This window comes from Fulmarus glacialis, unplaced genomic scaffold, assembly GCF_000690835.1.
Source record: "Fulmarus glacialis isolate BGI_N327 unplaced genomic scaffold, ASM69083v1 scaffold21232, whole genome shotgun sequence".
Taxonomy (NCBI): domain Eukaryota; kingdom Metazoa; phylum Chordata; class Aves; order Procellariiformes; family Procellariidae; genus Fulmarus; species Fulmarus glacialis.
Genome location: NW_009200052.1, coordinates 38,042 through 52,899, shown reverse-complemented (window position 1 = coordinate 52,899; position 14,858 = coordinate 38,042). Strand labels below are relative to the sequence as shown.

The window sequence follows — 14,858 nt, the reverse complement described above, 5'->3', positions numbered from 1 at the left end:
GATTTTCTGCAATATTATAGATGTTTTAAACAGTCTGAAATAAGTTGTCTGTACAACAAGATATGTGTGCTTGAAAACAATTATTAGAAAAGATGCTAAAGAATGCTGGGATTCTCTTGGAGCAGGAAGCCATGAATATGGGAGCAGTAAGAGCCAAAGGCATGAGTCTGTTTCCCATACAAGTCAGTGGCAGAAAGCTGGAGAGCTTTGAATGTTTTTGGTCACATGCTCAAACAAAAACATTGAATAATAAGAAGATACAGAAGTAAATATTAAGACAACCTTTTCTATAGCTGTGAAGAGTAGGAAAAAAGAATTACATCAGCCGTGTGGTTCCCAGCTTTTCATAATCTTGTAGATTTTTTTCCTCATGTTGGTACAACACTGTTCATCTTTAGTTCTCTAGGGGAGACAAGTCTTTTTTTTTTTAACTGCTGTCATTCAACAGTGTCTCTCCTGGCACGCCTAAGCAAGAAGGAGATCCCTACAGTTTTATTAATGGCAATTCTAGCCTCATTTCCCAAAGGTAAAGTAGGGCATAGATGTCGATGAACTGCTGTCATATAAGAGGACTTGGTGACTTTGTTCATCTCTCTCAGGTACTATGTGTTATGCCAATGACTAGTGCCGAACATCCCCCCAGCCTGGCTGGCGGCTAGGCATCCTGAGCTGAGATCCTGGTCTGTGGTCTCTAGTCAAACAAAACAGACTGGCACACCTCCAGCCTCCTCAGTAGACTTTTCAGCAAAAGAAACAACAAGCAGAAATTTCTCAGCACTTGTATTGGGGACACTTGATTATTGTGACTTGACTGCATGTGTCCAATTAATTCAGTTACAGGCCCAAGTAACAAAATGGTCTAGGTGGTGTGTGTTGTGCTTGAAGCTTTTATGAATATGACAAATCAAGGACTTGATTAATGAGAAGATTATTCACAGGCTACTGTTTTATGTCCAGCTAGTGGAAGAAAAACTTAACACTTATAGCACTTACACTTAGCACTAAGCCACTTAAGTGATATACAGGAATATGAATTACTTCTTGGCTTGCAGCCAGCAGCTCTTCAGTGCCATAGGATTGCTTATAAAAAATGTTCTGTCTACTGGACAGTTATATTGTAGACATCTGAAGTTAGCCATTGTCAGAGAGAAACCTGGTCCAGTTGTTCAGTGAACTGTGTAGCAGTTTATCTGTGCTGTGTGTATATGAAGGTTTGGTGTCAGATTTAGTAAAAGGGTTACATTTCAGAATTAACTCCCTTGATTTACAAGAGTTCAAAATTTATATCCATGCTGCACAATTAGTGTCCCTTCATCCAGCGAATAATGTATTGCTTATAAAAAAACTTGTAAGAGTACAATTGCACAGTTCTGATTGTTCAAAAGGAAAATGTATTTATGAAAGCTTAAAAAAAGTTCTTGTCCAAAAAGTAGGATCTTTGGGTTGAGCTGGTAGGATAAGTCAGAAAGTGGAGAGAAGAATAGGAGGGATGAAAAGCAGGGTGGCTTTAACACATTTGCTGGACTTCAGAGGTCAGAAAAGGCAGCAAAAAGCAAGGCTATTTTATGCAAGGGAAAGTCAGAACTAGGGGAAAAGTTGCACAGATGCACTCCTGTTTAAAAATATCCAGGAGGCCAGCAGAAGGCTGGTTGTGCCCTATGCCTCCAAAAACCAAGTAGCAGAATGGAAAAGTGTTTATATTGCTCTTCAGAGCAGTAGGAAAGGGTGCTGATGTCTATTTTTCAGTTAATAATTTTGCTACTTGGAAAGCAAAACATAATTTATTGGAAGCTATTTAAATAATTTAGGGATAGCCCAAAATAAAAGCCCTCAAGAGACCTTTTGTCACCCAAGATATTTAAATAGTATAGGAATAGCCCAGTCAAAGCCCTTTCATGAAATTCCACATCTCTGGGACTTACAGTGTCCTTAAGTGCACTGAGCTTCTTAAGCTTATTTCTGGTGTCTGGAGATGTGGTTTGAGTTTTGTAGTGCACTTGAGTAGTCAGTGTTTAGAAAAATCCTCTAAGTAGGAGAAGCTTCCAACTTATAGCTGACACCCAAAAAAAGGAATTATCGAAACCTGCACATTAAAATATATATGTTCAAGTACAGTTAGTACATATTGGAAAGAGAAGTCTCACCCTTTGTTTTCATTCTCAACACCATTCTTTTTAAAACCAAACATAGGCAATGATTTAATGTGGTTTTTTAAATTAAAATAATTCATTTATGTATGAGATGCACATTGCATCAAAAAACTTGTTAACATGTGGGTCTGTGGTGTTTAATATAGTTGTTTTGGTAGCGCTTAGCTTGGAGCTAAGGAGCTTTTCTTGAGGCCATTTATCTGGCCAGACCATGTTGTAGTCTGTGTTCTGATGCGGTTCATCAATAAAATGGCATTTATAGATGGACGTTTTGTTCCCAACTCCAGGAGGAAGCCCTGAGGCGACAACGAGAGCAGGAAATTGCACTAAGGCGGCAGCGGGAGGAAGAGGAGCGGCAACAACAGGAGGAAGCACTTAGAAGATTGGAAGAGAGAAGGAGAGAAGAGGAGGAAAGACGGCAGCGAGAGGAGTTAATTCGTAAACAGGTGAAAAATGGCAAAAGGAACCTATTATGTTTAATTGTGGAGGCTGCCAGAATGAACAAGCTTTGAAACTTGCATCCATGCCTGAGAGACCATCAGTTTTGGTGGAGGAAGGCAAAGCTTGTAGGCAGTATCAAGTGAATGAAAAATAGGTTGTTTACCTGTATCCTGATTTCAGACGAAATAATCAGAATCTGATCTGCCCTTTCGAAAAGAGATTTGTGTTGAATGAGTGTCTTCCTTCATGTTTGAACCTTAAGAATGGCTTTGCAGCATGGTACTTCTACTCCTTTCTTCAAAAGAAAGGCAGAGTACAGTACCAGAATAATAATTTGTTTTGATTTGTCACTCTCTGAGCCTTTACTATAGAATTGTTTTCTTTAATGTCATCTGAGATGATCAGTTTTTGCCAGTCTTTCTGTACTATGCCAAGACTATACCCGCTATCAAAGTTTCAGCTTTTTTCTTCCCTTTTCTTGTCTTACTATTAACAGTTTTTTTTCCCTTGGGGTCAGCTTTAGAAGTCCATATTGGGGAGCTTGAGCTTCTAGCCCCCTAATTGATACTGTCGCAGTCACTAAATCAAACTAATCTTTAAACAGGATTGGCTTCACATTAACTTCCAGGTCCATTTCAGAATTGCCAGTTATTATTTAAAAATACTTTTTCAGGGCCCTCCCTTATAGGACATTCATCACCATTTCTGTCCCACCACAGAGTCATATCTTTTGTTAGCAGAAGCATCTTTCCTTTGCAACTCTAGTGTTCAGTAACAACAGTAAACACACCATCTTTGTCATCTGTTTTCTTCTTTCATGTCAACACCTCTTTTCCCTTTATTCCTGTCAAGTTTTATTCCACTGAAAGTATAGCAGTGCTTGACTGTGAGTAGTACAAGCAGATAGAAGCTCAGACTTGAAAGGTGCATAACTCCTAGAAGGAAAGTGGTGTGAAATTAGCTGATCTGAACTAGGGAGATGTCATTCTCTTCCAAGTCCCTTGGTGGAGCAATGGGGAACTTATAATTTGAGGGGATATAGATATATTATGGGCTTTCTTGTCTGAGAAATGTAAAGGTGGATGAACAACCTAAACAGCACAGATTACAGCTATAAAGGTCTCTCTCTGTTCTGTCAGGATCTCAATACCACAGAGTAGAATTAATTTAGATTTTCTAAGTCTACTTAGACTTTACTTGTCTTTGTGTCCTGGGAAGGAAGAGGAGGCTGCCAAGTGGGCACGTGAAGAGGAGGAAGCTCAACGGCGACTTGAAGAAAGTCGGCTACGCATGGAAGAAGAGGCAGCCAGACAGCGGCTCGAAGAAGAAGAGCGAAAGCGCAAGGAGCTGGAACTCCAGCGCCAGAAGGAAATAATGAGACAGAGGCAGCAGCAGCAGGAGGCTTTACGGCGGCTGCAACAACAGCAGCAACAGCAGCAACTTGCACAAATGAAGGTAACATGTTTTTACAGTTTAACTTCCTCCTTCAGTTCAGTGTAGTAAGTAAAACCATAGCTGGATTCAGCATTGTATAGGCTCACTTGAACAGAGCAGGGAGGGATGAACTATCTGGAGAGGAAAGAGGGTAAATAGTTGACTTTGAAAGTGATGGGAGAAACAAGAGGAAGGTAAGTTGCAAAGCACAAAAGAAAAAGGTTCAGTCGATAGAAGCGTACTAGAAGGGGATTCACAGATGAGTACAGATGTTTATTCTGCTGCAATGAGCGAGGGCCAGTACAAAGTTTCTAAAGCTTGGAGTTTCTAAAGTTTTTGAAATCAAAATTGATTGCTATTTTTCAGGCAGTTATGTGTTACCTTATTCTTGATACACTGCATCTTTGACACTATGATACATCAGAGGGCAATTCAAAGAAACATACAATTTATACTTTGAGCATACTTTTTAATACTTAATTATACCATTTTATACTTCCCAGTGTTTTGTTAAAGTTTAAAGGTGGCCTTCCTTTTCCCCTGTGCTGTGGGCTTATGCTGATTTTTCATGATTATACTTCAGCAGTATTCTATAAAACGTTTTGTAATTCCTAATGATGTGGTTTTTTGGCCCAGCTCCCTTCATCTTCAACATGGGGTCAGCAGTCAAATTCAGGAGCTTGCCAATCCCAGACCACACTGTCATTGGCAGAAATCCAAAAGTTAGAAGAAGAACGAGAACGGCAGCTTCGAGAAGAGGTAAAAACACTAACAGAGTGTAACGTGTTAGAGTGGACTCAACTGTGTGACTGCTTAACTGTCAATTAAGTGATTAGAAGGAATAGTGAGGTTGAAGAATGTTTTCTTGAAATAGCATCACTCAGGTGAAATCCTATTTTTCAAAAATAGGTTCAATAAGTACTTGTTTGAAGGTTTTCATAGCTTCTTAATATAAATATCTGAGAGGAGGGGAAACTGTACCCTTTTAACCCTAAGAGTATAATATGTTCACAAAACAATATAAAATTATTTCACATCTATACTGTAATTTGTTTGCAGATATGCACAAGACCAGGGCATTTTAAGGGGTGGAGGGGCAAGTGGTGGTAGGAGAGAAAGTATTCCTCCAAGACCCCAAATGCTTAGCTGGCTGTAATCATGATTAGCCAAACTTACTCTGTCCTAGGCTAATGAGCAATTTGTATTTACTAGTTAGTTAGTGTCTCCCTTTTTGGAGGAACTGTAAATGGCTCAAAAATTAATAGGTCAGCCAGACTCCTCCAGAAGAGAGCAAAATCAGTTTAAAACCAGGTTCCCAGCTAGACTTTTGAATAGTAATGATCTTCTGAAAGTACGCACAAGCACTTTTGTCTTGCATGCAACAGCAAAGGCGTCAGCAGCGTGAACTAATGAAGGCCCTCCAGCAACAGCAGCAGCAACAGCAGCAAAAATTGTCAGGCTGGGGTAATGTCACCAAACCAACAGGCACCACCAAGTCCCTGCTGGAGATACAGCAGGAAGAGGCAAGGCAGATGCAGAAACAGCAGCAACAGCAGCACCAGCAGCCGAACAGAGTCAGAAATACTACGGTATGTACGGTATTTACCTAATCAGTGTGTAGAGGGAAACAGTACATGACAGTTCTCCGTGTCTGTTCATTACTGTTCTGCCAGGTCTGGTGCTAATAACCAGGATCTCTTTGTTATGTTTCAACAGCACTCTAACCTGCACACCAGCATTGGGAATTCAGTGTGGGGCTCCCTAAACACTAATCCCAGCAACCAGTGGGCATCTGACCTAGTCAGTAGCATCTGGAGTAATGCTGATACCAAAAACTCAAACATGGGTTTCTGGGATGATGCAGTGAAGGAAGTGGGACCTCGTAACTCGACCAATAAAAACAAAAGCAATGCCAGCCTCAGGTAGGAATTGGGGAGGGAGCTTTTGCAAAGAAAGGCTACCACTCCTGAGATGATCACTTAGCAGTTATAACATCTTCATGTGTTTTCATTTTTTTTTCTGTGTCACTCAGGATCTGTTTTGACCACAAAAATAGCTAATAGGTGTCCATTCACAATTAATTTTGTCATCTACTTGGAAAATTAGTTGGTTCTTAAACAGTGTTTGCATCTTGTAAACTAGTGAGTCTTGTAACACTGCACTGTATACTACACTGTAGTTGATAAGTCTGGTGATTTATAATTTATTATTTGTGTTTTCTTTATCTCAGTAAATCTGTAGGTATTACAAGTAGACAAAACAAGAAGGTGGAAGAAGAGGAAAAGCTGTTGAAATTGTTCCAGGGGGTCAATAAAGCCCAGGATGGATTCACTCAGTGGTGCGAACAGATGCTTCATGCACTCAACACAGCCAACAACTTAGATGGTAAGAGGTGGGGAAGAATGTAAATGATGCACTGTGAGAAACAATATCCAGTTTGTTTCCTGACCAGATAGTTCTGAGGGAAAGTAATGACATCAAAGTAATGTTTTTAATGCAGTCAGCAAAATGGCGTCATTAAATAGTGGTCCAAAGAACCGGCTTCATCATCTTCTCCATGGTTTTTGTTGGGCAAACTATAGCAAATCAGTGGGAATTGGAAACAGTTTTAAAGTCTGCCACCCAGAGCTCTGCTGAGGATTTCTGGTGGTCGTGGAAGCTTTATCAAGCAGATGGATGAGGATCCAGTTCACTTTTAAGTGCAGGCCAAATTATCATATGCCCCTGTGCAAAGCATTTTTTTGGTTGTTACTAATTCTGCTGGAGGGCACATAGAGGAACTCCCAGTCCGAGATCACAAACTGACACCTGCTTGTAGCAAAACACTGCAGGCTTCCTGCTGTCTTCAGTGGGGACCTGTGCAAATCCTTGGGCTCCAGCATCTGCACGCTGCAAAGTTGTGGTTCTGTGGGACCCTTGAGCATGAATGAGGAACCAGTGCTGCCCCAAGAGCCAGGATCACACCTTGTACGACTGCAGTGCCACAGCTTCCCTCCTCTTAGAGGAGAGATACTAGAAGTAACTTGTTGGCCCCATCTGTGATATACTAACTAGCTGCCTCTGGTGTCTGAGGAGAGGCTATGGCTTTGCAGTGCCATGGTGGGTCATGCATCCACAGTGAGCTTCCATGCTTCCAAGGGTACTTTGTGCCACAGGTGGCAGCCTGTTGTCCCGGTGTCTTCCTGGCTTGTGATTTGCTTTGCCCTTCTCCATGTTAAAAAATTCAATGCAACAAAGGTATTCTGTAGGAAAGAAAATGTTAAAGAAGGCTTGCAAGTGAGCCAGCTGTTGAACTTCAGGTGCTTGCAGGTCAGGTCAGCCACCGTGGAGTGTGGTCTGTTGTGCTTCAGCCAAAAAGAGACTGTACTGATGACAGCTCTGAGGCGAATATTTTCCATTTGGGCCTGGCATTAAATTGGAGCTTTAAAGCTGGCAGTGGCTAAAGCTGATGGGCTAACGTACTCTTAGGATTGTCAGTTTATTTTTCTTTCTCATCATATTAGCTGGCTTTCTTATCCTTGCCTTGACTGTAGAATAGATGAAGCATTGCATCGTAGGGCTTTACTGCAGGGAACTTAAAAGGGCAAGCTGTTTGCCATGGCTACTAGATCAGCAAATATTTGAAACAGAAATCCAAAATTTGTGTTTATTGCATGCACGTTTGTGCATCAACATGCATTCCCTCATGGTCTACCTTCTTCTTGCAGTTCCCACGTTTGTTTCTTTCCTGAAGGAAGTAGAGTCTCCCTATGAGGTCCATGATTACATCAGAGCTTATCTTGGAGATACTCCTGAAGCCAAGGAGTTTGCCAAGCAGTTTCTTGAGCGCCGTGCCAAACAGAAAGCCAGTCAGCAGCGGCAACAGCAGCAGCAACAGGTAAATCTTACTCGCTACGGTCCTTAGGAGTGTATAGAGACTATATTTGAGTCTGAAGAGTCTCTGGATTTCTGGTGGATCGATAGGAGGATGAGCAGGATTTTACAGGTCATGTGAAATGCAAGAGAATAAAGCAGATTTCAAATATTTACTGCAGAATCAAGTTTCCTTTGTTACCAATGCTTGAGACCAACTGTAGATCAAATAGTGTCTTAGCATGCTGATCCAGGATATGCTTTAGAAAGATGAGGTAGGTGTGTTGGATGGATGCATCAGTGGCTAGTGCTGCCACACGTGATGTAGAAAGTGCTTTGGGCTCTCTGAATGTTTTCAATATAAATAAACCAAACTTAATTGCACTTTATAATTGTGTACTTGCTTTGTTTTCTAGGATTCAGTGTGGGGGATGAACCACAGTTCGCTACATTCGGTCTTTCAGACCAATCAGAGCAACAACCAGCAATCCAATTTCGAGGCTGTGCAGAGTGGGAAGAAAAAGAAGAAACAGAAAATGGTTCGTGCAGATCCCAGCTTGTTAGGTCAGTTTTAATTTTTAGAAATCAATGTTTAATTTGGGAAAAGCCTTGTGGAGTGTAGAATTCTTGTTAACCTTAAATGGGAATATTGAATTTGAGCAGAAAAGGTAGTTGTCAAAGCGTCTTTAGAACTTGTTTTAGTATTATTATTTAATGATTTTAAAAACTCTGTATCAGTTTCATGGAAAATTTTTGTCGAACTCTCCCTCACAAAAAGGCCTCTTCAATACCTTGGTTATTACCTGGAAAACTTTAAGTAGTTCAGGGATGTCAGTTAAACTGCCTTTCCTCTTTTGAATTGACCTATGCGTGTTTTATTTAATTAATGCTAACTCATTCTTTTAAGAAAAGCACATTTTCTGTTTCTTCATGAGGAACAGCTTCTTGAGGCTTGCCGTTATTCCCTCCTCCTTTTTACATGAGCTAACCACCCTAGTCAGAAAAGATGTCAAAGATCTTACGGGAAAAAAAATTTGAAAAGTGGTCACAAGTTTTCAGTTGGAGGCAGTGGAGATGATGGCATCATTAGTAGTCCTTTTGTTTTTTCCTTTTCCTCTATCTTAATTTTTATGTGAGGATGGTAGTTAACCAGCCCCTATATCATTGATGAAAGGTTTTTTTAAAGTGGCCTTTAAGATAACAAGGGCATTGTGTAAGTACATGAGTAGTGAGCATTGTGGGATGTGATGCATCGCTGTAGTATTCTTGTAGAATAAATGTGTTCACATTTGTGCTGTGTGTGATAAAAAAGAAACTAGGGTACCACACTGGGCCAGTATTTGTTGTGCTGGTGCTGCTTAGCTCATACTCATATAAAGCAGCCTGGTATTAACCACCTGGAAGTCACTGCTTTTTTAAGGCTCTAGCAGAGCCCTGCCTGTGTTTTTTATCTTCCCTTTTTGTTCTCAAAAAAATCAGTACTCTTCAATTAAATCAGTGATTTCTGCATTGAAGTATACTGAACTCTTCAGTGGAATCCTGACTTATGCCACCCCTAGATGCCAATCCAGTGAGTCTGATCTGGGTCTTCAGTTGAATAATTTAAAAACCTGCTCATGTAATGTGAAGAAGAAATCACTAAATACAATTAAGAAGTTGCAGCTGTAAAAGAACTAGCACGTGCAGTTTCTTAAAAATCAGTACACTCCATTACAAAATAATTCCAAAACCTTTTAGGAAACATACTGCCACGAGAGGGAGCCAGAACAATTTGCTTAAACCTGCCGAACAGAGCATTTTTTATCTGTTGAAGATAATGGCTGTGAAAAGCGGTTTGTTTTCTAGCACAGAGCAAGCCTACATAGCAGTCTCAAGACAACAAAATGTCAGGTTTGCGTTTAGTAGCCTTACACAGGAAAACTTTCCTATTTCTCATTCTCCATATGGGGTTGGTACAACCGTAAAATTGTATTTCAGTAGGAAAGTTGCATATGATATATTGGATTTTTTCCTTGTAGAATATGTTTTTGCTTTTTTCTCACACTTTTCTCATGTGCATCATGTCCTCAGCACTTACGATTAAAACGCTGGGTAGAAGTTTAGGTGCATCTTGAGCCACCTGCATAGCCCTATATAACTTTGTACATTTTCATGTTGTACTCCTGAGATAGAAGATTGTAAAAAAGCATGGAAATACATGGAATTGCCACTAGGTTTCATAGGCACATGTTATTTAGACTTGAAAGTAAGGGGTGGAATTGCACACACCCCTTGCAGCGTTGAGCATGATTCCACACCTGGATTCAGAGTTCACAAAATTGTCTTTTTGCCTCTTGGACCATGTAAGTAGTGTTGACAGGCACTTCCAAGTACCAGTTGACTCAAATGTGCTCCCTTCCAAGAGGTTGCTGAGCCACATCGCCACTGTGCCTTGTACTAGCTCTGCAGATGACATCTTTTAAATGAAAGTTGAAACCAGTCTTCTGCTGATCTGTTTTTAAAGACTGAGTGATACTTACCTAAATATACAATTGATTATCTTTGATTTATTAAGGAAAAAACCAAACAGTTTGGGTAATTATATCTCTAGCCTGAGTTTTTATTTGATATGTGTTACTCACTTTATCTTACACATGCTACTGCATGTGACAGATGTATTGCATCAAATACAATATACCACATCCAGATTTTTAACACGAGTCCTTTTTGGCTTACAGGGTTTTCAGTGAATGCCTCATCAGAGCGGCTCAATATGGGAGAAATAGAGACTTTGGAAGACTACTGAGCATGTGCAAATCAACTGGCTTTTCCTGCATCTGTTAACCATGGATTCTCCGTTTTGGACACAGTACTCTCCACCATGCGTTCTTCTCCTTCGCCTTGCAGTGAATCACAGAATCAATCATCTCAGGCTGCTTCCTCTAGCCCCAGCAAACCCTTTCTGCCCAGGACTGCACAGGCGTTGTTCCTACTGTCAGCCTAGAGTCGAGTGGACTTTGTTCAGAGTCCTGGGAGGGTGGGAGGTAGGATTCATTCACAACAAGGCTGATTTGGGCAGCAAGCTTTCACTGTGCTGTGATTTCTTCTGCTGACATACCTGGAAAAAAAATCAATTGGGATTCTGCAAACCATTGCTTCCCTCTCCTGGTTACTCTTACCACATCCAACACGTGCAGTCATGGAGAGAGAGAGAGAGTTTGTGGTTAACAGATGTTGGTCAAAACCAAAATGCCACACAGATACTGACTTCCGCGCTCCATCAGGGCAAGAGGTGCTCTCCCAGGCCAGGAGTTGCATTCATAAGCTAACCTTAGAACTGGCAACAGCAGGAGAGGGGTGGTGGCGGGCGCAGTTTAGCTTGGGTTGGTTTGAAGTTGCACACCCCCCGCCAGCCCTTCTCAGCACATTATTTTTGGAGGGAAAGCTCGAGTCTGTCTTCATTAGGTGGTGATGCTGAAGTTGGTGGAATTCCCTGTCGCTGTACGCCAGCCTTCCTGGACAAGTGGGGATTTCTACTCTGGGGAAAAAAAGGGGGTGGCATCTCTTCGTTCAGGTTGAATTTATCCCTTAAATGCTACCTTCGGAGGGTTAGGACCAGTTTATTTTGAGCTCTTTTCCTGCAAATTTGTCTCGTTTAAGAGACAGTAGGATCTTTACCGTGTGGATCTTTAGTCTTTGGTGAGGGTGAACACTGGCTTTCAGATATATACCCCAGCAGTCTTAGCTAGTTGTCATTTCAAGCAGTGCTTAGGTTAACGAGCAGAGATGCCCTTTTGTCATGAAGAGAGACTGTGGAGGGCGAAGCTATGTGCAATGACGGCCCTGCTTATCTTCTACACCTTAAACTACTTCACACACCTTCACTGGGATCCATAGTGTTTAAGTATTTATGGAATCATAACCTTCCTCTCTCACCGAAAGATTAACACCACCTTCCCTTCTCCACCCACCCACATGCACACACCACAAAAGAAAGAAAACGAAAACTGCCAAATGCACTTAGTTTCAACCCCCTGGTCCCATCTCCCATTCCCAGAGGGCTATAACCTGCCAAGGGAGATACGCTACAGTTTTGGTGGAGTTATATAAAGGTGTCTGTCTTTCTGTCATCACTGCCTAAAGAAAACAGTTCGAGTTGCTCAAGAGCAGTTTGGCTTTGGATTTTATTTCGTTTGGTTTATTCATTTTTTGGGGTCACCTTCCCCTCCTCCTCCTCTCTCTTCCCCCTGCCCCCAAACATGTACAGTAACTATACAGAGACTGCTGCAGACTTGTATATAGTTTTTGGATCCAATAGCATGGAGAGACTTGGAACTGTTGCAAATCTGGTCTCCCTGTCTCCTTTGCTTTGTAAATTCATAAAAGGGGGAAGAGGGGTAGTTAAAATGTTTACAAAACTTTAAACTCCCTCTGAACTTTTGCCAGTGTGGGGGGGGGAAAGAGAGAACTTAAATAAAACCTGGTTGTATTATATCTGAGAGAAACCTTTCTGCTTGCTTTTGTCGAAGCTGAGTTTTGAGATAATTCCTGGTGCTAAAACTGACCCAAAACTCGACTCTCATCAGTTTTCGTCAAGAAACAACAAGCAAATACACAGGATGTGGAACAACAACTGCTGCTTTATTTCTTCCCTGGTGAGGAATACTGGTGGGTTTTTTCTACTTGATAATTTTAGAGTTCAAATAAACACCAGTAAGTTGAGATTGGAAAATTCTGACAAGAAAGCTTTAATTTCCCCCCTTTTCTGCACAGCAACACGTGCATTCACGCTTATGTTGTTTATGCAGGAGAGATCAAGCCATGGCTGGTTTTCTGTTACTACAAACATTCAGCCATGGAGCCTTTTTTTTGCTGGTCGGTAACCACCCCACCCACTCCAGTTCCCTTCCCTAAATGAGAGGTTTTATTTCTCCTCTCAGCGTAAAGTCCACATGGATACCTTGTAGGCTTCCCTTGTTTAGCAAAATCTTGTTTTCCTTTTTTTCTACTTGCTGCTTGTTTTTGTGTGGAAAATCCCAGTAAAAGTTGATGATAAATGATGATAAATATCCTTCTACCATTCACATGGTCACAAAGAATATGAAGTCAGTAAAGAACTACAGTAGCTTTGCATTATGTTAGCTGATGTCTTGGAGAGAACAGTACATATTTAGGCTGATAATTTGACTTTGTTTTAATATCTTTTTTTTTAGCATATAAGGTGTCTGGTTCATAAGTACTTTCTATTTTTTAATGGTATGATCTAATTTCTACAAGCTAATTTTGGACTACTCTATACTGTGTAACAAATAAGCAAAAGCCTGTTAATTTCCAGCTCGGCTGGGGAGCAGGAAAGGAACAATTCACCGATTGCTAAATGAAAATGCAGAAATGCAAGCAGGGAAAATGTGCAATAATTTGTTGAACCCTGAGGACCTTGCTTGGCTTCTCAGAATTTGTAGATAATGGACCAGTGGGGAAGATCTTGCTCCTAATATTTTAATATTCTGGCTTCTGTATTTAGTACAAAGGTAAGATGCTGGCGTGTTCAGATTGTATGCTCAGGTGACTGCCCTGTCGCCTTCTGTGACAAACAGGGCCTGTTTCTCTAGCAAAGGTCTCTTGTATCAGTAGGGATGGGAAAAATAGGAGCTACAGCTTTGTGTCTGCTGGTGGATATATATTTATGCACTTCCAGCTCCTTTTCAGACAGAACATGAACCTGGAAAGCTAATGGGCCGTGGATCCAAGGTTGACAGTTGATGTTGAATTTGATGTTAGAGATGTCTGAGGTTTCTTTTGAGCACATTTCACCAGGTTACTTCCTAACTCCTCGTTTTGCTGCAGGGACAGTGCTCAGTCCTCTTTGTTTTTCCTGCTTCCCCTCGCAGCCAGGCATTTCTGCAAAGAACTGCAGCAAGCAGAATGATGTAAAAGGACACTGAACTGTATCTGAGAACCTGTCGGAGAAAGCCCAAAAAGCAAAGAGATCTCTTAGCAGAAAAATCTGAATCTGAAATTTAAGACAAAAGTACTTGTGTCATATTTTCAGAGCATAAAGCACTGACATTGGGGGTGTTTATGTACTTTATTACATCTTTTTCTGGACGGAAACTTGGAAGTATTTCATCCTCTTATCAACTTAAAAAAATCCTAATGAGTTTCTTCTGTCCTCTGACAATAAGCTGGAGTGTTCCTCTTTTTATACACTTCATCCTTTCCCAAGTCTATTGGTGCAAATGTGATTTGAAACAAACCTCAGTTCTCTCTGCTGTGAACTTTTCCCGAGCCCTCTTGGAGGGGAGGGAGAGGGTGGCAGAGGGTTGCAGAAGCAGGTAGTGTCTGTGCAGTTCAGATCCGAGGAGGATGCTGGCCTTGCCTGACAAAGGCGACTCTCCTGGAGGACCTACCAGATTTTAACAGGCAGTTCTGCCAGCAGAGACCACACACGGCTCCTAGTCCTCCTCTGTAAGTATTACACCCAGAAAACAAGGATGCCACGGAGCCGCTCTGGCTCTGTTTCAGAGCATTTTAGCCTCAAAAGATTGAGGCCCTTGTTCTTTCGCTGTGCCCACCCTGGAAAGACCACCGCCGCCCTGCACATTGAGGAGAGAGCAAAGCCCTCGAGCAGCCTCCTTGGTTTCGGGGTTAGCTGCCCCAATGGCTCCTGTGTTATTTCCCGTGCCGCGGGATGGCCGGCTGGAGGGGAAGGCATTCCAGGAGCATCCCCGTGTCCTCTGGGAAGGGCTTGCCAACAACTGCTCATGTGTGCGCCGGCCTGGCAGGGTGACGGATGCCTAACGGCTCTGCTGCCTATGGGGTTTTAGGCACAACTTTCAGAGGGTGGAGCTGCCTTCAGGAGGAGGTGTGCTCTAGAAGTCGGAGAGAGGGAGTCTCGGCTGGGCTTTGCACTCTCTCTGTCCACTTGCTGTTGTGAAAGAAATTTTGGTTTTTTACCTGACCGGACAAAGTTTTTATTGTACCAGTGAAATTTCCAAGTTG

General features: G+C 41.7%; 1 protein-coding gene across 1 annotated transcript in view; it reads left to right on the top strand.

Annotated features, from left to right (window-relative positions):
• Positions 1-12,355, top strand: part of GIGYF2 (GRB10 interacting GYF protein 2) — a 67,898-nt gene extending 55,543 nt beyond the window's left edge. The window contains exons 19-27 of the mRNA XM_009573462.1: positions 2,438-2,596; positions 3,810-4,046; positions 4,662-4,784; positions 5,411-5,614; positions 5,742-5,947; positions 6,256-6,410; positions 7,733-7,902; positions 8,294-8,441; positions 10,595-12,355. Of these exons, the coding sequence (XP_009571757.1) occupies positions 2,438-2,596; positions 3,810-4,046; positions 4,662-4,784; positions 5,411-5,614; positions 5,742-5,947; positions 6,256-6,410; positions 7,733-7,902; positions 8,294-8,441; positions 10,595-10,662 (1,470 nt within the window). The 3' untranslated portion in view covers positions 10,663-12,355. The remainder of the gene's footprint in view (positions 1-2,437; positions 2,597-3,809; positions 4,047-4,661; positions 4,785-5,410; positions 5,615-5,741; positions 5,948-6,255; positions 6,411-7,732; positions 7,903-8,293; positions 8,442-10,594) is intronic.
• The last annotated feature ends 2,503 nt before the right edge of the window (positions 12,356-14,858 follow it).